A 23,771-nucleotide genomic window follows, 5' to 3' on the forward strand; every position below is an offset into this window, starting at 1 on the left:
CATCCATGTCCCTACAAAGGACATGAACTCATCCTTTTTTATGGCTGCATAGTATTCCATGGTGTATATGTGCCACATTTTCTTAATCCAGTCTGTGGATGGACAGACTGAATTAAGTGGACATTTAATCCAGTGGATTGATGGACATTTGGGTTGGTTCCAAGTCTATGCTATTGTGAATAGTGCTGCAATAAACATACATGTACATGTGTCTTTACAGCAGCATGATTTATAATCCTTTGGGTATATACCCAGTAATGGGATGGCTGGGTCAAATGGTATTTGTAATTCTAGATCCTTGAGGAATCACAATACTGTTTTCCACAGTGGTTGAACTAGTTTACAGTCCTACCAACAGTGCAAAAGTGTTCCTATTTCTCCACATACTCTCCAGCACCTGTTGTTTCCTGACTTTTTAATGATTGCCTTTCTAACTGGTGTGAGATAGTATTTCATTGTGGTTTTGATTTGCATTTCTCTGATGGCCAGTGATGATGAGCATTTTTTCATGTGTCTATTGCCTGCATAAATGTCTTCTTTTGAGAAGTATCTATTCATATCCTTTGCCCACTTTTTTGACGAGGTTGTTTTTTTCTTGTAAATTTGTTTGAGTTCTTTGTAGATTCTGGATATTAGCCCTTTGTCAGATGAATAGATTGCAAAAATTTTCTCCCATTCTGTAGGTTGCCTGTTCACTCTGATGGTAGTTTCTTTTGCTGTGCAGGTAGTTTCATTTAATTAGATCCCATTTGTCAATTTTGGCTTTTGTTGCCATTGCTTTTGGTATTTTAGTCATGAAGTCCTTGCTCATGCCTATGTCCTAAATAGTATTGCCTAGGTTTTCTTCTAGGGTTTTTATGATTTTAGATCTAACATTTAAGTCTCTAATCCACCTTGAATTAATTTTTGTATAAGGTGTAAGGAAGGGATCCAGTTTCAGCTTTCGACATATGGCTAGCCAGTTTTCCCAGCACCATTTATTAAATAGGGAATCCTTTCCCCATTTCTAAAAACTGCAATTACTTTTGTGCCCACCTAATATGTTTGCACTCTCCTTGCCTCATATAATTACCTCTGGTGTTCCTGCTACTTAATGTAGTTCTTTAAATTCCATGAACACTCTAACATTACCTCAGGTCAATTCCTCTTTATCCAAAAGAGTTGGCCAAAGATGAATGGAATGTGATGATAAACTGAATGATCCGCATATAGATGTTTTACACTTCCAAGGAGAATAGCATTGCTTCCAAACTCCTTAGCCATTAGGAGTTTCGTAAGTTGGCTTACAGACTGAAGGCTGCCACTCACTCCTTTTCCCAATATTCGCCTTCTTCCAGATCCTTCAGCTCCAGCTCAACTCATCTACTCACTGTCTCCTCAAGCCACTTTCAGGATCTTGCCTGCATCCCTGTACTCACTGGCCAGGCCTGTTGTTCAACCCCCTGCCCATCTTTCTGGACCTTCTTCAAGTTCGCAGTTCACAAAGTCTTTCTATGATCTTTCCTCTGATTTCATTCAGTTTATAATCTCATTCCAACGTTTTTTTTTTTCTGCTTTTTGACATTTCTAGTGTTCTTATTTAATCCATTGTATTTGCCTGAACCATTAAAAAAAATCTTCTTTTACAAAGAGACATTATCAGCAGTTTTGTATGTTTTACCCTACATATTTATGATTTCCCACACACATTGGATTGTAAAGAGATTTTTTTTGTAGTGTCTAATAGGGTCTTGTGCACAGTCAGAGCACGGTAAATAATAAAATGCACTTGAAATAAAATGTTATTAGATGAAATTCAATTTTATTTTATAGCTCAGAAAGTACTTCTAGTTTTTGCAGCACTACTGAACATATGAACCTCAATTTGTTGATTCAATCTTCTCTTCACTTGTGAAAGTTCTAGGGGTTTGGATTGAATCTATACTTACTTTATCACTTATTACAATGTTGGTTAACTATTTTATTAGAAGACATTATGGACCATGTCTTATTCAGTGTTGTATCCTTGGTGCCTGGCATATACTAGGGACTCAATAAGTATTTCTTGGAGTAATGAATGAATATAATTCTCACTTTTCTGTTTCTCACAAAATCAGGAAATAGAATATACTCTTATTATATTTGGGGTCAATGAGAAAAGAGAAATTTAGCGTGCTACTTTAGTTATTTTTGTTGACAGGTTAATATAAATTCTTCCTTCACATCATCTGGACCTTTTTTCCTCTTTTCAGTATCACTACTTAATATGTGAGTCTCAGGTTCATTTGCTCTAACACAGGCACATTGTAAACTATATGATGAGTAGAATCGGATGCTGTAGCAGCTATACAAGGCACAGACACAGCATACCACAAATACCATTATGCAGTGACAATGGAGGGGATCCATAGAGTCTACATTTATATCTGCAGATTTCCCTTTACAATAAAAGATGTGAGTTGGAAAGAGAATAAATCAGAAAATAGGGAGGTTGTAGTGTTATCTGTTGTCACATATTCTAGTTAATTTTGGAGCAGGACTCAGACCAACTTGGGTCAGTATTAGCCAGAGGAAAATGAAAGTCAACACTTAAAGGAGTGTCCATCATCATAGCAGGTGGGCAGTAACTATTTGGAGGATTAAGTGGGAGAGGGTTAGAATACTATTGGAATTCTTGGTTCTTTTTATCCCCAGATGCTTGTTTACAAAAAGTGCTTAAAGTATTGACTTTTTGCACAAGGAAGGTGGCAAGTGTACTGACTCAGGAGCAAGGCCATGATAATAATGCTTGTTCTTAGCTGGCGACACTCTCCTGCCCTTGGAGATTCTGTACCAACTGTGTCTTTGTTTACCACTCTATGATGATTAAAATACACCACCTACATATTTCACATGAGTGAACCAGGATGAATGAATGGATGTTTGCAAGCACCCCAGGGTCCAGGAGGTGAAGTTATGCAAACATCAGTTGTTATTATATCACCCTCTGCCCTTGGCTAAGGGCCAATGTCAACAAGTTCTCTTTTTCCCATCTGCCTTAGAGTTTTCCATGAAGATTTAGATCCTGAAGGTGAAGTGGGCTTTGTTCTCCTTCTACTCCTAAAGATGCTGTGTGGCCTTTGACACATTTTTCCTCTCTGGGTCTTAATTTCCTCCTCTAGTAGAAGGGAGCTGAATTATGGTCTGCAATTGGTGACCTGTAGATTTGTTTTGTTATCTTGTGCAAATGTCTTGTCGTGTTTTGCTTCATTTTTAATGTGCTTTTGAATCCCTCTTGGGAGGAGGTGCCTTCTCAGGTGTGACCAAAGCGCTACCACGCTCTACACCTGTCTTCTTTCATTTACATTTTGTTCTTGGGCCAGGATGGCGTTAGACACCCTGATACTGCATGTTCTCTGAGGTTTATTCTTGTCATAGCTGTCTCTTTTCTGCTAACTCCACATATAGTTTCCATCGAAGAACAATAACAATGTAATATAAGGGATAAAATCAAGACAACAGTTTAGACTAGAGAACCAGATGTCCTTTCTAAACTGTAATGGGTATTAGCAAGTTATGTTTCTTACAGGATTTCCTCAACTTTTTGCTCACCTTATTTTGAAAATGTGTGTGTATTTGTTCATTTTCCAGCAATTTGACCAATTTAACTTGACATTTTCTGTGGAGGATTTATAATGTTCTAAAGCATACATAATTTGAAAAGTTCAAGCACTATATATTTGTGAGATTTAGTGCAAATATTCTTTGCAAAAAGAAAATTATTTATTTATTCTCAAAGCACTTTAACTACATAAACTGCTGAAGTTGTAAATACATTTTAAGTGTGTATTTTGAAATAATTTTAGACTTAACATAAAAACTGCAAAAACAGCACAGAATTCCCATATACCCTTCACTCAGCTTCCCTTAATGTTGACATTTGACATCGCCATGTTACAGTCATCAAAACTGAGAACTAAACATTTAACCAGTGCATTTTAACATGTTTATCTTATCTCTGGCTGCTCTATGCGAATTTTTATCTTATTTTAACTACTTTTCTCAAAGAATCACTATTAGAGGAAATTTTAGAAAAATATCTACAGTAAAGGAATTAGAGAAATGGTTTTCCATTTTGTACTTCTAGTTAGTTACGGGGCTGAAAGTTCTCTAAAGTATTGTAATATGTCGCTTTGAAAACAGACAGAACTGTAACTTGTCATCTAAAATGAAAGGTTAATCATTATTCGTCAGAAGAAATAGAGACTTCTTGTCAGTACAGGAAGTTCTAACTTCCTTTTGTGGTAGGGTTCATTGCAGTTTATTTTAGTGCTTTTTTCAAAATAATAAACCTGACAAGCCAAAGTGGTAATTAACTTTAGTCTGATGTATTTTCATGTTATTACTTTATTTTTGATTGATTGATTGATTGTTTTTTTTGTTTTTTTGAGACAGAGTCTCACTCTGTTGCCCAGGCTGGAGTGCAGTGGCATGATCTCAGCTCACTGCAGCCTCTGCCTCCTGGGTTCAAGTGATTCTCCTCCCTCAGCCTCCTGAGTAACTGGGACTACAGGCGTGCACCACCATACCTGGCTAATTTTTGTGTTTTTAGCAGAGACGGGGTTTCACCATGTTGGTCAGGCTGGTCTCAAACTTCTGACCTCGGGTGATCTACCTGCCTTGGCCTCCCAAAGTGCTGGGATTACAGGCATGAGCCACCACTCACTCCCTGGCCTGTTATTACTTTGTAAGCTTTGTTTTTAACCATTAGTAAATGTAATGTTTTTTAGTAAATTAGTAAATGTAAATAAAATGGAGTATTTACAAAGTAAATTAGTAAATGTAAATAAAATGGAGTATTGACAAAGATGCAACCTAAGCGATTAGTAGGAAAAAAAAAAGGTATTTGTGGATTTGTGGGCGATTTACCATAATGATTCAAATGACTCTGTTTTATATTTACTAAAGATGAGGCCACCTGAGGATCTTTTGCGTAGCTAAGGCAACCATGGAATAGAAATGGGTTCTGGGTAGAGATCTGAAAACCATATCACAAATACTCCCTATGTTATTTAGTTAGTAGGTTAATATCGCACAATTTAAATGAATTACGGTCAGTTCGGTAATTTGCCATGGCATGTGTTTCTTTCTCTGGCATATGTGTTTACTCAGCAGTCACCAAGACATCACGAGCAAATGAGGTGCATCTCTGGGGACTTCTTTAGCATTAACCCAAATTTCAAACAATAGAGGACAGAAGTTACTTGTAAGCGTTTCTTTTAAAAAATGGATTTAAAAATTCAACAATGAATCATAACTGTGATTATATCTGTACTTGTCTAGGGCTGTAAGCACCAAACCCATGGGCTGTCCCCTGAGGTCTGGAAAGATCTCTCCTCTCCCATCTGAGATGGCATTCAAGTCCCATGACTGAAGTGTGCAAAAAAAGCAAAGACACTGAAAGTTTCTGTTTGTAAAGTAGCAGGCCTTTGGTTTTTATAGATAATCTTTCACTACTGTGACTACTCCCTATATAAAAAAATAACAAACTAAATTTCCACCATCTCGTTAGAATGGAAGAAAAACCCATATAGGTTACAAGTGTTTGTGTAGCAAGTTCTCTAACACTTATTTTACAGATAAGGCCAAAAGTTTTCGTAAAAAGCAAAAGTTTTTGGCCTAATCTCCCTGGTAAAGTAAGTGTTAGAGAATCAGTGGTTTTCTATTTTTATTCTTAGCAATAGAATCCTTTTCTCTAATGATGCTGTATGCAGAACCCCAGAGAAATAAGATTGCTTTGGTTTTAAGTGGAGAGTCCACCTTGAGCTTTTAAAAACTACTTGGCCACAGTTCTCCTTTCCCAGCCTCACTCTCGCCCTCTCCTGGTTGTCATGGAATTGTCAGTTCCTGGGTTAGTCCCCTCAGACTCTGTACCTCGGGCTGTGGTTCTCAATTAGAGATTCATCTAGAGTTGCTGTGAAAACAATTTTGTTACTTAAAAAGATAGACTTTAATATAAACAGACCAGTGCTATTAAGGTGATATTCAGACTGGTGTGTTACTGCCATGACAGCGTGGGCACATCACCGGTGGAATGGTCTCACTGAACAGGATTTGAACCAAAAGTATCAGTCCATAAAAGATTGGAAATTAAAAAGAGTTCTTTGTTACAGATAGTTTCCGAAGCACAGCGATGAATATTTTCTTATATAGAACTCTTAAGTTTCCCCCAATGACTGAATAATTCCTGAATGTGCTCAGGATTATCACAACATCACAAATGCTCATCAATTGATTTTATTTATCAAAGAGCTTTATGAGCGATTTGTTGACCTAAAAGAGTAATGACACAGGTTTCTTTAAAAATAATCCTTTTGGCCGGGCGCGGTGGCTCAAGCCTGTAATCCCAACACTTTGGGAGGCCGAGACGGGTGGATCACGAAGTCAGGAGATCGAGACCATCCTGGCTAACAGGGTGAAACCCCGTCTCTACTAAAAAAAATACAAAAAACTAGCCGGGCGAGGTGGCAGGCGCCTGTAGTCCCACTTACTGGGGAGGCTGAGGCAGGAGAATGGCGTAAACCCGGGAGGCGGAGCTTGCAGTGAGCTGAGATCCAGCCACTGCATTCCAGCCTGGGCGATTGAGTGAGACTCCGTCTCAAAAAAAAAAAAAAAAAAAATCCTTTTATCCATTCATCCATTTATTAGGCATTGCATTCAATAAATATTATTTGCCGACCATTTGCCATTCTGTGGTGAATAACGGAAGCCCAATTCCTGGCCTTCTGTGGTAATCAGGCAATTGTAACATCAAAACGTCCCAAAGCAAACCTATACATTTGATATTGGAATTTCCTGATTATCGCATAATAATAATAATCATATGTGGGGAGTATAGGCTGCTCTGGGGGCATCGAGAAGGAGCACCAGACTTGGGATATCAGAGGAGGTTCTAAACCTTAGAATAAGTAACTGTTAGAAGCAAATAACCCACAAAATAAATCAGTCCTTACAGATTGTGATACATATTTTTTGAGGGCTTATACCATGCTTACACTGTGTCATGCACTAATGTGCTCTTCTATGTGTCAGGGACATCTTTGTGGATGAAACAGACACAGTCCCTGCCGTAGGAGGCTTATAAGCTAGTTCAAGGAAATCAATAAATGGACAAGAGGATTTCCAATGTTGATGAACTCCAGAAGGAAAGAAAACAGAGTGCTGTGGTAGGTATAAGTATGTAGGGGTGAATATGTCGCAGTGATTCATCAGAGGAGCCCCCACTTAGGAGAACACATCTGACCTGAAACTCAAAGGATATGGAGAAGCCAGCGTGAGATTATGGGAAAAGAACAGCAAGCAGGCAGGAAGTGCCAAGGCTTTAAGGCAAGAATATAGTTGGCATGTTCATGGGTACAAGTGGTCTTAGTCTGTTTTGTGTTGCTATGATAGAATACTACAGACTGGGGTATTTATTTATTCGTTTCTTTTTAAGAGACAGGATCTTGTGCTGTTGCTCGGGCTGGAATGCAGTAACACCATGAGGGCTCACTGCAGTCTCAACATCCTGGGCTCAAGCAATCCTCCCGCCTCAGCTTCTTGAAGCTTACACTACAGGTACACACCACTACATTTGGCTTATTTTTAAGTTTTTTGTAGAGATGGAGTCTTGGTATGTTGTCCAGAGTGGTTTCAAACTCTTGACCTTCAAGCGATCCTCCCCCTTCAGCCTCCCAAGGTGTTAGGAATACAGGTGTGAGCCATCATGCCTGGCAGACTAGGTAATTTATAAAGAACAGTTCTGGAGGCTGGGAAGTCCAAGATCAAGGTGCTAGTAGGCTTGGTGTCTGGTAAGTGTCCAGTCCCTGCTTCCAATATGGCACCTTGAACACTGCTTTCTCTGGAAGGGAGTCACACTTTTTCTTACATGGCAGAAGAGCAAAGAGAGAGAACTCAGTCCTGAAAGCCCTTTGTAAAATGCACTAAACCCACTCATGAGGACAGAGTCATGACTCAATTATCTCTCAAAGGTCTTACCTCTTAATACTATTTTAGTGGCAATTAAATTTCAACATGAATTTTGGAGAGGATAGACATTCATCCATAGCAGTTGGCATGTTTTTGGGTTCATGTTTCTCTCTAGAAAGCCAACATGGCTGAAGTGGAGGAAGCAAGAGGGAGAGGGGAGGAGGCAAGCTCAGCGCAGTGAAAGTCATGGTTGGAAGCCAAGTCCAATAGCAGGCCACAGGAAGGTTGTAAGCCACAGAGTGGTATGGTCTGATTTACATTTTAAAGCATTCCCTGGGGATGTAGAGGAGCAAGGGTGGAAGCAGAGAGACTGTTGAGGGGGTTGTGGCAGTCATCCAGGCAGAGAAGATGGTGGCTTGGAGTAAGGTGATAGCAGTAGGAGTGGAAAGAAGGGAAAGCTAACTAGTTTTGCTGGTGGCTTGAATATGGGAGGTAGAGGAAAGAGAGGAGCCAAGAATGTCCCCTGAACTTTTGTCTAGAGCACCAGTGTGGTACCAGGTACCAAGATGGGGAGCACTAGGGGCATTTGGTACTGGGGCTGGGGGTCAAGAGTTCTGTTTAGGGTATGTGAAATTTGGGATGCTCATTAGGCATCCATATGGTGACTTTGTGAATTTAGGAGGTCAGAATGGGGTTAGGGCTGAACATATAAATTTATAATTGCTGATGGTATGTAAAACCATGGGACTGCAAGAGATTCTTGGGAGAGGGGGCAGATAGAGAAGGGAAGAGGACCAAGGACTGAGCTGCTAGGATACGAGATCATACCAACATCTGGCGAGGTCAAGCAAAGAAAGAGGGAAATTCAACTCAGTAGTTAGAAACTAATGCAGTAGGCGCTGCTTCGTTTGTATCCATAGCAAAGATACTTTACCTTCATTATCCACAGCTCTTCCACATGGAGTCGGTGATTGTGTAGATATATGTGGGCACTCTGCCCAAAGCCTCCCCCATTCCTTGGGGCTGTGTATCCTGGCATCGGTGTCAGTGTTCTGCTTTAACAGCTAGATTCTCCATGTCTTTTTTAGAGGACTGCCTCTAAGTGACTTGGAGTCACTACCACAAGAGAGAAGTGCCTGGGGAGTTATGACTGAAGGCTACAGGAATATGAGAGCCAGGCTTTCACTTCTCTCAGTTTAGACAACTCTGAGTACTAATCTACACTGCAGCATTCCTCCATGGACTTAGACTGAAGCTACCCTCCAGAGAGCTTTTGCGTTAGCACCCTTGCCTGACCTCTATTGGGAATGCTTTCTTAATACATTGTCTGCCTTTGGGCAACTTGACTTAACATATGAACTGCCCTTCCTTCCCCCATCTCCCATGTTGTATTATAGTATAGACATTAGTATAATGTAATCATTTTTGTTAATTTAAAATGGGATTAGGTTAAACATTTTAAAGCATTCCCGACTTCTCAAAGCTTTTTTTTTTCAGAATATCTCCGTTTGAGCAGCTGTTAAATGGAAAGGATTTTGTTTTTTATCCTAAAGGCAATTGTCTGTTTTTTGCTGATACTGGTGAATTTGTTTACTGTTTAATTAAGTGAAACGTTTCCAAAGAGTCATCTATATTCAGCCTTCCAGCTCATAGAGTACATGCTGATCTCAAACAGATATAACGATTAGATCATTATTTCCTGTTCACACACTTGGTCAATACAATTACGGAAATTAAGCAAGAGAGTAAGACAGGGTGTTTAGCGAGTTTGATAGTGATAAATGCGATCCCATTCTAGCAGAAGCAGCCTGTGAGCTTTTCTATAGGCTCTCCCATGCTTGTCATTGTGGCTTCGATTTTCGCTTCTAAAATAGTCTGTAGCTATAGTTTGAGCAGGAATTTGAAGCCAACAGCAGGACAATGTGGCTATGTAGAGTTTTTCTTTTGTCTTTGAGGGAAGAGTAAAGTTAGATTCTATTTATTTTGAATGAATTTCCATTTATTTTAGAACTTATGGGACATTTTTGTATTTGCATATTAAAAACACTTGGGTCTTTTGCTTTTAAACACTAAGATCCTCCATTCTTTTTACCTCCCCTTCTCTCCCTTCTCCCTTCTCTTCCTTTCTTCTAGAGTAAAAATAGATGCTAAATCTCTACCTGAACACCTCACAAACATGTTTCAAAGTTTGTGAGTGGGTTTTTGTTTGTTTTTTTGCTTGTGGTGGAAACACATACCTGGAATAGCTTCCTTAACCTTTTAGCAGTTTTCAATCTGAGAGTGGGCATAGAAAAGAGTCAATAAATATTTGTTGAATGAAAGAGGTGGTGTTATATCCTAGGTGCAATCCTAAAGTGTTAATATTGGACCTTTTATTGTTGTGCTCCTGTGCTGAGAGACTTGGTCTCTGGCTCTTAATTGTAGCCCAATGATTTGTCAAAAATATGACAAATATATTGGGAAAATCATTTTCAAATCCTTAAACTGTGTTTGAGCATTTCACAAAATTAAATTTCACTAGATTCAGTGGAAGTGAAATGCCCATTGGTACATTCCTTTTGCCTCTAAATACTTCCGAAACACTTGGATTTTGACCATAGATTTCACAATACATTGAAGCGTGCTATTATAAGACAATAACGCATACTTTTTCATGCCTGAACAACACATTGAAGTCAAACTGTGGCATTGAAGCCTAGTTGGAAAATTTTACATCCAGTCAAATTAAACCCATAGTACACACTTAATTTTGTATTTGTTATGTAATTGAAAATATAGGCATCTTCAACTTTCTATTCTGAAAACTAAAATAATTGCATTAGAAATTGATTAAGAAAAATAAAAGCAAACCAATTGTTCTTTGTCTATTGACATACCCATACTTATCTTCTGAGTGAGGGTAAAACATGCCCTAAATGTTCCCAATGTCCTTTGAATGATAAATAGTAAATGGTATTCATATTAACATATTTATTATTGTATTAGAACTGAATCTAGGTTTTCCATGTTTAAATAGATGTTATAAGTGGGTTTTGTCTGTATTAACTGAGAAAATTTTGGTGCACACAACCCAACTAAAATTTTCCCTCTGGTTTAATTTGAAAGGAATGCGATGTTAATTCTGGGGCATTGATGTTTTACAATGCCTGATCAAGACAAAAAGGTGAAGACCACAGAAAAATCAACTGATAAAAAGCAGCAAGAAATCACCACCAGGTAACTCCCTACTGAGCGTTTGCTAATTATTAACTCAGGCAGTGATTACTGAACAGATTTAATGGCTTTTTGAGAAATAGAGAAGACTCTTGACAACTACTATTCAGTTATAGTGTTTACTGAAACGTTTGGTCATTTCTAGCATTCTAAAGAAAATGTTTAGTGTGTGTATACGTTCCAGTTGATAAAAGCAGGCCTCCAAGTGGCAATGCCATCAGTGAGTAACACGATCTTGTTCACCTGGAGCCTCCTGTGGGTTCACATTTTGTTATTCTTTCTCCTAGGGACTATTCAGATCTCAAAAGACTTCGGTGCCTTTTAAACGTCCAATCAAGCAAACAACAGGTAGTGTTTACAAAGAAGGTTCATGTGGTAATAAAAGAAAACTCATATGTTTCCAAAGGACTCCATTTAACATCTCTATGAGCAATATGTCTGCTTTTCTTTGCTCATTCACATTTTTGCTCTTTCTTCATCTAGCTGTTTCTCTGACACCTGATTCAGGCTCTGCCAAGACTTGGCATCCACATTCTTCTCTCAGGCCAGGCCCTGCTTTAGCCCATGCTTGTCACCCTGTGTCCTACTTAGCAAACCCTTTCCTCTTCGTTCTGTAAACAGACCGCATACTCTTTTACTGAATGGCCAACATTTGGCTTTCCAAGCTTTAGGGAAACTGTTTTTTTCGAAGCACTTTCTACCTCATTTTTCTCCTCCTCCCCCCTCACTCTTCCCAATCCTGCCCCCTTGCTACAGTACCATTCTTGAGGCTTGCTGCACAATGTACCTCACCAAAAAGAGGGGCAAGGAGTGAATTTTGGCTATTTTTATAGTACCATTGTGATGTTTTTATTAGAGAAAAAGTGGTACTTCTGCTTGAATTTGTCCCCAAACTTTTCATTTTGGTTTTGCACCTGTGAGACTTTGGAAAATCATGAGATTAGAGGCCATCCAGGGAGGCTTGGGGAACAACATAGCAATGCTAATAATAATGAAAATAGCAGACACTTATTTAGTACCTTAACTCATAAATGGCAGGGATGGGACCTGAGTCCTTGTAGTTTGGCTCTAAAGTCTACATTGTTCTTGCTTAAGTAAATTTGTTTAAGAGCTCATGTGTTTGGTAATCCAACCCTGATGATTTTAGTTATATCGACCACATTTACATGAGAAATACAGCATTTTTATCTGTTTATACTGGAAAATGATTTGATGGCATATAAAAGCCAAATAATGATAGTTTATATTTAGGGAACACTTTCTATGTGCCCACTGCTTTACCTGCATTACCCTGCTTAATAATTACAACTCCCATTTTTAGAGATGAGGAAACAGGCACGAAGAAATCAAGTGACTTTCCCAAGGTCATACAGCCTCGTAATTGGTGAAGTCTAGTTCTGAACCCAGATACCCCATCTTTGCTGTGTATGCTTCTAACTACTGAGATACCTGTTAAATGACTTGCAAAATTAAGTCCGTCCTTTCTTAAAAGAGGCAAGCAAGATGGCTAGGCATACAGTTTTGAGTGTCGTGCCCATTCTTTCCCACTGTACGTCCTGTGATGTAAACATAATATCAAAGACTTCTACTTTTTGCTTTTACTATTTCCTTCTCCTAAATTTCTTTCTTATAAAATCTCACCCATTTCCAAGACCCAACTCTAATGATACTACCTCCTTATAGCTTCCATTCTAGAGGTGATCTCTGTCTTCCCAGGGCTCCTTCTTTTAATGCTATAGCATTATTTCCTCCTGTGCTTTGGAAACTCTTGTTTACATGTCTTATTTCCTGACAGATCATGTATGTCCTAATGCCAGCAACTTTGACTTTTGCCTCTCATTCACTCTATATGATGAGTTCTTGGCCAGATTTTGCTAAATTGAATTGTGACTTGGGAATTTGGTCACAACATGAGTATGTATAACCTCCTGACCAGGGCAAACAAAAACATAAACAAAAACCAATGTGTTTTTTCTGGCTCTAATTTTTCAACTTTGAAGTTTATGCTGCCTAGATCTCTTGTATGCCCTTTCAACACTGCTTGCTTGATAACACCTGGCAGGCTTAATTTAGTGATTTTTTTTCCCCCTTTAGCCAATTTTCAAATTTGCAATCTGTTGTGGTACAACTTTACATGGCATATATTTTTGTAAAATCTTTCACATGTACAAAAATGTATGTTTGTAATACTTGAGTTATTCAGAAAGTAGATGGTGCTAAAAAAATAAAAACACTGTCAATTAAATGAAGGTCCTTAGGTTTACAAAATTAATGCCTAATTGTGTTTATAAAAGTTTCATTGATTTGTAATTTTGAAATAAGAAATGTTACCCTGTTCTCCTTTTGGTAAAATACGTGGAGGCAGTTATAGGAGAGGGAAGACACTGGAGAAAATAACTCAAGTTATAGTTATTTATACTTTGCTTATTCCAGAAGGAGTCATTAGGAGCTTATAAAGAGACAGAAAGTATGATAGGTTGTCATACATTAAAACCAGGGCACAAAATAAGAGAAAAACAAGGGTTGGGAGCAAAGTAGAGTTGGGGTCAAGCAGAAATGCTCAACAAAATATACACGTGGGCAACATATTTGGCTCTGAGATTTTCAGTACTCAATTTGAAAAGTGAAACCTGTGATTAAGGCCCACTCAGCTGCATTTCTGCCCTAACAAGTTGTGGCCTGTTTTTTGCAAATGAACCAGGCTGGCCAAATTCAAGTTACAGAGGAAATCTACCTTGTGGGTAGAGAGTGCAGAGAACTGAATGCCCGTCCTCTGAATCTCTAACGAGCCAGGCTGCTTCCACCATTGGCCCATTGTGTTCCAGTGTTCTACTTTTGTTCTTTGTCCTGACCTACACTCCGTGTATCTCTGCATATCTCTGGGACAGTCTCATAATGTGACAGAACTGGAGACAGAGACACACAGAGGCAGAAAGGCCTCCTTCAAGAAAAGCAGGGTTAGAATAATCATAATCCAGGAAAACCCAATAACTCAAGAAAAAGAACTGCCCCAGGATTACTGAGGCAAAGTGAAACTACAACGCTGATTGGAGATGTCACCAGAGGTTTTCACAAATCTTGAAGCAACCTGCTGAGATCTGGAATTCAGATTCTTTTCTTCCTCCAGATTTAGAGCCATAGGAAGCTATGGAATTTATTTGCAATTTAAAAAAAAAGATGGAATAAAGAAAAAAATTAATATGTTATGGGCTTATTAATTATCTTGAAATGAAGGAGATTTCAATAGATGCTGTAGAAAGAAAATGTATACAGCATGGTGGTGGTGGTTATGTTTTGAGAGAGCGGGAGTAGGAACAGATAATTATGGTATAAGGCAAGACACCATCCTGGTTGAATGGTGCGTGCAGCGAGGATATAGCTTTTGAGGAATAGGAAGCTAATTTTAGCTTGAATGACAGGGAAGGAAGTGGTTCTTAAAAAATAGGCTGGTTTTTCCATCGGTGGAATTGATGAAAAGGGCATTCTAGGTTAAGTGAGTAAAATAATCAAATATCCGAAGGAAGGAAAATGACAAGCATTTAAGTGAAAGGGTGACTAGATATTTCTATTGGATAAATAAAGCTGGAAGACACTGTGCAATGTCTGAAAGCCTATCTGTGAATTTTGGACTTGATTCCATAAGCAACAGAGAACGTTGAAGTTTGCAAGCAGAAGTGACACGACATTCTTGACATTCTGGTTCATGGACTGCAACCCCCTCCCATGACCCATGGGACTGTAAGCTTGAAGACAGGGGCCATGACTGTTCTGCTTACTGTATATACGGTGTCTCACATAACGTCTGGTATATGATGTGTCTGCAATACATACACTGAATTAATGGATGAACTTATTTGGAGGTGGTTTAGCAGATGAATTAGTTTGGCGAAGAGACTGGGAACAAAGTGAGCATTCGTTCCATAGCTTCACATTTGAATACCTACAATATGCCCAGCTCTGTGAGAAGTGCTAAGAACACAAAGATTAATCGATGTGATGCTGCCCTCAGGGTGGCCAAATTCAAGGGGAAAGGATGTTGTGTAAGCTATACATTATACGAGCCCGAGATGTTTTGAAAGAGAGGTAAGCATGGTATTGCCACCAGGAAAGGAGTGAACAGCTCTATCCAGGAAGGCTTGGGCAAGTGCTTGCCAGGAGGTTAAGTCACGCCCTGACCCAAGCTCAGGAGTAACAGGCTGCAGATGCCCAGGTGTGGAAAGATCAGACACACAGAAGATAGACAAATTGGGGTCCCAAGAGAAAAGGCTCTGGGTTTTGAACTGGATTCTGAATGTATATTTCTTTCATATGAAGTGCTACTTGCTTCAAGGTGCCTACTATTAAGTTCCTGGTCTTTGCAACTATTGATGCCAAATCCATCTCTCCACTCGTTCTCCATGAGTTGATTTCTGATACAGGCCGCCTGCTCTGCTGCAAAGGGAATGGCGGCAAGCTGCGGCAGCTTTCCACTCCTCCCTTGGAGTCACCTGGGCTTGCTTTCTCTGTGCTGGCTAATTTGTCTCTTTCAAACTTTTCTAGGAGTTGTGCTAATGGTAAGGGGGTTTAGAATCTCTTGGGTGTGGAAAACCTGCTCCTTTTTTGCTGTGTATCATGATATTTTGGGTATAACATGGGAAAATTTGCTTGTGCTGTTGCTTCATGTTAGATATCATTTGGATTAATAGTTCATATTCAGAAATCACCTAATTTGTAATGACAAATTTTATTCATTTAGCAAAATTCATCTGTTTAATAGGAATAATTATGAGGATTAAAAGAGTATGTACAAAGCAATTAGAACTATGCTTGACACATAGCAAGTGTTTTATAAATTACTATTTATAATTACTCATGCAATTTTTATAACTCTTGAGTTATATACTATTATTATTTCCATTTTAATGATACAGAAACTGATGCACAGAGAGATTGAGTAAATTTTCTAAGATTATAGTTAATGGGAGATTTAAACTCATAGAATCTGGCCAGGGAATTTGTTCTCTTAACCACTAAGCATTGCTGGCTCAGCCTATTGTCTTTTGGTGGTTGTAGATTGGCTGACTGAATAGAGATAGAAAAGCAGTTTTATAGGATGGAAGATTTATTATTAACACTTTGAAAATTTGACTGTGGCTGGCATATGATAAAAAAGGATTTTAGTTTTGTTAACTATTAAACAATGTCTTTATTGTAATCCATTTTTCTGTAAGCTGACCTTATAAAAAGTCAGGCATATTCACTTTGAATAAAGAAATGATTTTTTTTTGCTTTTATTTTTTGAGACAGAGTTTCACTCTTGTTGCCCAGGCTGGAGTGCAATGGCGCGATCTTGGCTCATTGCAACTTCTGCCTCCTGGGTTCAAGTGATTCTCCTGCCTCAGTCTCTCGAGTAGCTGGGATTACAGGCATGTGCCACCATACCCTGGTGATTTAGTATTTTTAGTAGAGGCAGGGTTTCTCCATGTCGGTCAGGCTGGTCTTGAACTCCTGACCTTGGTGATCCACTCACCTCGGACTCCCAAAGTGCTGGGATTACAGGTGTGAGCCACTACGTCTGGCCGGAAATGATGTCTTCATACTGATTTACATTAAATACTTCAATGAAATAAGACAACAAGTGCAACATATTATAACTTTGTTTGGTAATACATGGAATATATATGGAATAATTTACTGAAAAATGATTTTTTTGTTATGTTATACTCTGCATACCTCATCTGTAATAATTTAGCTAATTATAGAACGTCCTTCATTTGTACTTTGGAAAAAACAGGATATTTGTCTATACCGTGCTCAACTTTATTGTGGTATCAGAAACAAATCTCAGGGTTATCTGAATTATAGACAAATATTGGTAAGTGAAACTGTTTGAATACTGATAACCTGACAATTTATTATTGCAAGTGGAAGCATAGTCAAGATGTTGTAGTTAAATTTTTACTTATGGTAAATTTGATAATATATTTTAATGTATTTTATAAATATGATTGAGTAATCAGGATGTTCAGACTGATTAAAAGTGATAGAATCTTCTTTATTGTTATATCCCTAACACCAGGAAAATAGTGTGTACACCTGGTAAATATTGAAGAATGAATGAATGTATGATGACTCATTCTCAATTTGGGCACTCTGCTCTATATCAGAGTGTTCTACCTGGATCCAGGAGCTGTCTAGTCAGCTTGCACGTTTGAATCACATGAGAAACTTCAAAACCTCCTGATGCCCAGGTGTCACCCCAGACCCATATCTGTTTTAGGTGCTGGGGTAATAGCACTGAACAAAAACAGGCAAGTTACTGCTTGTATTGAGGTGACGTTACAATCAAGGGAGACTAAAAGTACATAAATAACTGTCAGATATGATAAGTGGTGTTACAAGCTTTGAAGAAAAATAAAACAGTGTAAGGTAGATGTTCAAGTCAAAGATACTTGATTTGAATCTTGGAAAACCATTACATTTGAAAGGGTTGTTATCTTAATTATTGGCCTGGAAAAAAACTCATTCTCCTCATCCTCCCTATATTTTGTTACTTTCTTTATCCCGTGTTGAATTGTGATCCTCATGTACTCTATGCTTCTATTTCTGTAGCTTCCAGCCATTAACTTCAATAGTGCCCAAAATAGCATGACGAAGTCTGAGCCCGCCATCAGGGCGGGTGGACACAGAGCTCGGGGTCAGTGGCATGAGTCCACAGAAGCTGTTGAACTTGAAAATTTTAGGTAAGAAATCCAGCATCTCCTTCGTCTTCAACAACTTACTCTACTTAGCTCACAGTTTTATTTAGGTTTATCCCAGGAGCTAAAATGAAAAACCCGCTTTAGTAGTTACCATAGAGATTCTTAATTTAATATTTTTAGTTAGTGCTTAAACCATTCCCAGAAATAATATGTAAATAACAGGTTTAATGGGTACAGGTGGAACTGACCTGGGAGATTTAGGACACTATGCTGACATGCGTTTGGCATTGCTCAATGAGGAAGTGGTTCCAGATTATTGACCTGGTTAGGCTTATCCCAATCTTTGTCTGTCTAGATCTTGCCAGTAATGAGATGGCATAAAAGGAGCCGTTGCTGTGAACAGATGTGGTGGTTAAAGTATGTGGTTGTCAAAACAACTGAGGTTTTCAGTTGAAGGGGTTGCGGCACACCTCTAACACTGAAAGTGTCAGGTAATGTTCATCTCTGTTGCCATGCAGACCCCTGCAAAGCTCCACATTCTTGTGGGCCACTCCCCTCTCGGGAGCTGGTTCTCTCAGTTTTACAGTGTGCTTGGGTCATTTGGCACTAAGTACCATGTAAATAGTGAGCGGCATGAAATATCAATATGAATATTCTAGAAGGATCATTTGTTTGTTTGGCCTAGATTTTGTTTTTGTTTCCCTGTCATCTTATGACAATGAATTTAATAGTATGGGAAAGTTACATGACATTTCATGGGTTCATATTTTAAAAACATATTTTTAGTGAGGAGCACTTAACTAATTAAAAAGTTGTCATATGGTGAGTACCAGTGCCCGTGTACTAAGAAACCATTACAGCCCTCAGGTGACTAGGATGGGGACATGCTGTCCAATGGCATCTGAAAGACAGAAGGCAGAACATTACACATGGCAACATAAGGTTATACTCATTTCCTTTGAGGTTGTATGTTCATGGAATTCCAGCTTATTTGTCCTAGATCTTAAAATTAGTTTTATTTAATTACATGCAAAAATATCATATCGTGTATTTGGTAGCAATGTGACCATTTTGTTTATTATCCCTTATCCTTTTCCAGTTTTAAAATAGAATGTTTTGGAGGTATTTTTAACCTCTTTGGTGAGCTATAAGATCAGCAAAAAGAAGCTGAAGATGGAATATCTCAGAATTTTGTTAAACACACACACAAAAACCATATAAACAATCAACAGTGACAGTCAACATGGCTGAAGGTGTATAAACTGTGTTTAATAAACCCTTCTTATCTAGAAGGAATTATAAATGATGACCACTGGTGTTGATAGTGAGATCAGCCAGTGGGATCCAGGGTATGTGGAAAAGTGGAGAGGGAATTCTTCTCTTCCTGTTACACAGCTGTCTAAATAATGTGCCCCAATCATTCTTTCTCTCCATTTACCCTTTTCTTCCTCCAACCAATTTTAGCTGTTAGTGTTTATAGGGAATAATTTAATGGATATGGTAAAGGAAATACATATGCTTGATTATATTTTATTTTTAACCTTATAATTGAATTTCAAGTTCCTATTCTAACAGTTGATAGTTGCTTTTAGCTACATGTTAAATGCAAGTCTCCTTCAATATTTGCCTGAATCCTTATTAGTATACTGGTTAGTAATAATAAAAACATTACCTGAATATAGATGATCTTTGTCTGCATTGGCAACTTTGAGACAGCCTGATCTCTATAACAAAATCCTTTTCTGTTTGTTTCGTCTCAGTATAAACTACAAGAATGAGAGAAATTTCAGCAAACATCCTCAGCATAAACTATTTCAGGAGATCTTTACCGCCTTGGTGAAAAATAGACTCATATGCAGGTAAGATTGTTTCTGGAAAACAGGCTTTTACTCAAGAGTGGCATACGTCATCTATCTTGTCTCTAGAACACAATTTGAAACATCTTCCAGGATTGAACATGTCATTAAAGAAGAGAAGGAGGCAAATGAGTAGGCATTACAGATGATCTTATTAAAATCACTGATGGGGTGCTGAATTTAGCTGAATTTGATGACAGATACAGAAAAATGGGAAAACACTCAAGTTATGTTTTCTTTATTTTCTTTGAGTTTGGATACTGAAGGAGGAGTTTATTTTGTGGGACCTTATGAAAGAGACACTGGACAACACCACGGACAACATTCTCTTGGTGCAGTTTGCAGTGCTTTAATGACCGATTAAATGGACTGCACAAGCCTTGACCTTGAGAAAAGAAAGCATGAGTCTGTAACAACCAGCCACAGCCTCATAAAGATGTTTCTTCTCAGGACCAAATCGAACATTCCTTTCTTTGCCTTGTTAACACGGGTGCAGTGCTGGGACTGTAGAGAAAGGATTAGTTAACAAGTCCTCTCAATTCTCTCTCTCAAATATCAGGGGTTTTCAGGGAGCCATTGATTGTTGCTGGATTGCAGTCAGGTCTGAATTTTCTGTCCATTCTGAGCTGCTTCATAGAAAAACTGGGTATGCTGCTGCCAGATGCGAAGGAGGCTCCTAACAGTCTGTCATGATAGGGTCCTCCTGTCTTTTGCTCTTTTCAGGAGGCCCATACTCTTCCCACATGCATCAGCTGAAAAATGCCTATAAAGAATCTTAAGTCTTCCTTGTCACTTTGTGACTTGATTGAGATATGTGAATTCCATCCCAGTGAAAATGGAAAAACATTATTTCTATTGTGAAAAATAAAAATAGGAGTATTAATAATTTAATACCTTGATCAAAATAAAACTGACTTGGCCCAAAGCAATAGCTTATTTTAAGTAGAACAGCATTCTCATGGGTCCTCCATAACGAGTCAGCTACTCGATACATGCTTAATTGATGGCCTCATGTCTCCATCTTTTGGATGGGGTCATTTAGCATTATGTATTTAAGTATTGGACTTAAATGACTGTCCAATACATTAGTTTTCTTTAAAACAATACAGAATTGAGACTGCATCTGTCACGTCTTTGTACTTAATTTAAGCGGAGGATTATTAGACTGGCTCGGATGATACAAGAAGCCTAAAATCTTTACCAAGGTTATGTAATTGGGTCACTGTTCAGTTCTCGATTACACACTCAAAGGTTGTTCAAAGATTAATGAACACTGCAAATAACCTGAAGTTATATATCTATATATTTCAACTGTTTTTTGCTTAGATTGAATGGAGTGAAACAATGGTAGTAGCAGAATCATTATGCATAAAACGGTATTAGGAAATAAAGTTCTTTTTTTTTTTTTTTTTTTAAGCCAGCTCACATGGACTCTTCAAGGGATGCCCAGTAGACTATTTATTGGGTGAATACTTTGGGGGAAGGCACTAGATGCAGAAATTGTTAGGGAAAATAACTAGGCACTGGTTGGCATCAACTAATTGAAAAATATCTCAACAATTCTAAAGTTGAGAGATCTCTTTTCAGGGTGTTTTAAAATTCTTAGTAATTGAAGGGGCATCTTAGGCTGTATGAAGTTACTGGCTGGTAACATGAGCAGTCCCTGGAAGTCTTCAAACTAGGAAGAGATAATTGTAGATCTCTTTGCTTTCATAGTACGAGATGGAATTTAGGAATGTCGAACATCAAGGGCGTCCTTTAATGTCATCCTGTGGCTGCTGACAGCTTGTTATGTTCAGTTCTATTCTAAAAGCATTGGGTAAAAGATGGCTTAAATATAAAGGTTTTCCATTGTGCCTCACCCCATATAACCTTGCTAAAATAGCCGGGATCATCCGTCCTTTTTTTCCTTCCCCCCTAACTTTAGACTTATAGAAGAATTACACCTCAGGACCTTTTCTGATATGGCTTGTTATCCCCTTTGTTTGCAAACATCAGATTTAGTGTTGGGTTGAAGGTTTAGATTCAGTTTGATAAACAAACTGGTAAGCATCTACTGTATGCAAGGAAGGGATTAAGTAAGTGGTGAAGAGGGATGAAATTTAAAAAATTAACAGGACATATGGTCCTTTTCTCCCTGGGAACTCAAATTCTACTCTGATCAGCAAGACAATTACCCAATAAAGGAAAATGTACTAAATATATACAATTTGTATTAACATAACTAACTAAAGGCTGCATGAGATTGGGGGTGGGTGGGAATTTGGGTCCTTGGTCCAATTATGGTTGTAGATAAGACTGTAGATAAGACATTCAACATATTATGCTACTCAATTTTGCCCTGAAAAATATGACTTACTGGGAATTTAGTCTCATTTGTGAAGTGTGACCCCTTTCAACTCACTTCTCAATGCCTACCAATTGGTGATAATGTTGCTCTTGTATTTTACTCACCCCAACTCTAGCCTTTCCCTAAATCACACTTGTGGACACCTCCTTTCTGTGTTCTTTTCCTAAGATTGATTTGTGATTACTCCCCCATTCTCAGAATGAAATTGCCAGATGGCATCTGAAACTGGAAAAGACTTGTTAATCCAGAGTCAGATAAGGTAACACTGCAAATACCTCACAGTAAATCTCAAAGGACAAGGGAAAGTATCATCCCTGAGCCTGGGGTTACTCCTAGTTACATAATGGTAACTAATCTTTTTAAAAAAATCCTTGTATAATAGTATTTATTTATAATATACTGCTATATAATATTTTACATATTTATGGGGTACATGTGGTATTTTGTTACATACATAGAATGTGTAATAATCGAGTCAGGGTATTGAGGTGCCCATCATGTTGAGGATTTGTCATTTCTATGTGTTGAGAACTCTCTTCTAGCTACTTTGAAATAGACAATACGTTGTTGTTAATTATAGTCACGCTACTCTGCTGTCAAATGATGGAACTCATACCTTTCATTTAACAATACATTTGTACCCGTTAACCTACCTCTTTATCCCCCCTTGCACTCACCCACCCTTCGTGGACTCTGGTATCTATTATTCTACTCTCTATCTTTATGAGAGTGACTTTTTTTAAAGCTCCCATATATGAGTGAGAGCACACAATATTTGTCTTTCTATGCCTGGGTTATTTCACTTAACATAATGCCTTCCAGTTCCATCCATGTTGCTATAAATGATGTGATTTTTTTCTCTTTTTTATGGCCAAATAATGTTTCATTTTGTGTGTATACTACATTTAAAAAATTCATTTGTTTGTTGGTGGACACTAAGGTTGATTCCGTATCTTTGCTTTTGTGAACAGTGCTGCAATAAACACATGAATGCAAGTGTCCCTTTGTTATACTGATTTCTTTTTCTTTGGATAGATACCCAGTAGCAGAACTGCTGGATCATATGGTTCTATTTTTATTTTTTTGAGAAATCGTCATAAGGTTCTCCACAGCAGTTGTACTAATTTGCATTCTCACAAACAGTGTATGAGTTCCCTCTTCTCCACCTCCTCATCTGTTAGTTTTTTGTCTTTTAATCATAGCTATTCTAACTGGGGTAAGATGATATCTCATTGTAATTTTGATTTGCATTTCTCTGATGATTAGTGATGTTGAACTTTTTTTCATGTACTTGTTGGCTATTTGTATGTCTTCTTTTGAGAGTTGTCAATTCATGTCCTTTGCCCCCTTATTTTATTTTATTTTACTTTAAGTTCTGGGATACATGTTCAGAAAGTGCAGGTTTGTTACATAGGTATACATGTGCCATAGTGGTTTGCTGTACCTATCCACCTGTCGTCTAGGATTTAAGCCCCACATGCATTAGGTGTTTGTCCTAATGCTCTCCCTCCTTTTGCCACCCACCCCCCAATAGGCCCCAGTGGGTGATGTTCCCCTCCCTGTGTCCGTGTGTTCTCATTGTTCAACTTCCACGTATGAGTGAGAACATGCGGTGTTTGTTTTTCTGTTCCTGTGTTAGTTTGCTGAGAATGATGGCTTCCAGCTTCATCCACGTTCTCTGCAAAGGACATGAACTCATTCTTTTTTATGGCTGCATAGTATTCCATGGTGTATATGTGCCACATC

The 23,771-nt window shown here is 38.3% G+C and overlaps 1 protein-coding gene across 3 annotated transcripts in view; it reads left to right on the forward strand.

The window, feature by feature from the left end:
* NEK10 (NIMA-related kinase 10) overlaps positions 1-23,771 on the forward strand; it is a 259,204-nt gene that overhangs the window by 7,628 nt on the left and 227,805 nt on the right. For 2 of the 3 annotated variants that reach the window (XM_011956225.1, XM_011956227.1), the window contains exons 3-6: positions 11,032-11,142; positions 11,427-11,487; positions 17,731-17,861; positions 19,580-19,678. In XM_011956225.1, the coding sequence (XP_011811615.1) occupies positions 11,069-11,142; positions 11,427-11,487; positions 17,731-17,861; positions 19,580-19,678 (365 nt within the window). In that variant the 5' untranslated portion in view covers positions 11,032-11,068. Of the gene's footprint in view, positions 1-7,050; positions 7,185-11,031; positions 11,143-11,426; positions 11,488-17,730; positions 17,862-19,579; positions 19,679-23,771 lie in introns of all 3 variants that reach the window. The other variant, XM_011956226.1, reaches the window with a different exon arrangement.

The sequence above is a fragment of the Colobus angolensis genome, unplaced genomic scaffold (assembly GCF_000951035.1).
Source record: "Colobus angolensis palliatus isolate OR3802 unplaced genomic scaffold, Cang.pa_1.0 Scaffold411, whole genome shotgun sequence".
NCBI lineage: Eukaryota > Metazoa > Chordata > Mammalia > Primates > Cercopithecidae > Colobus > Colobus angolensis.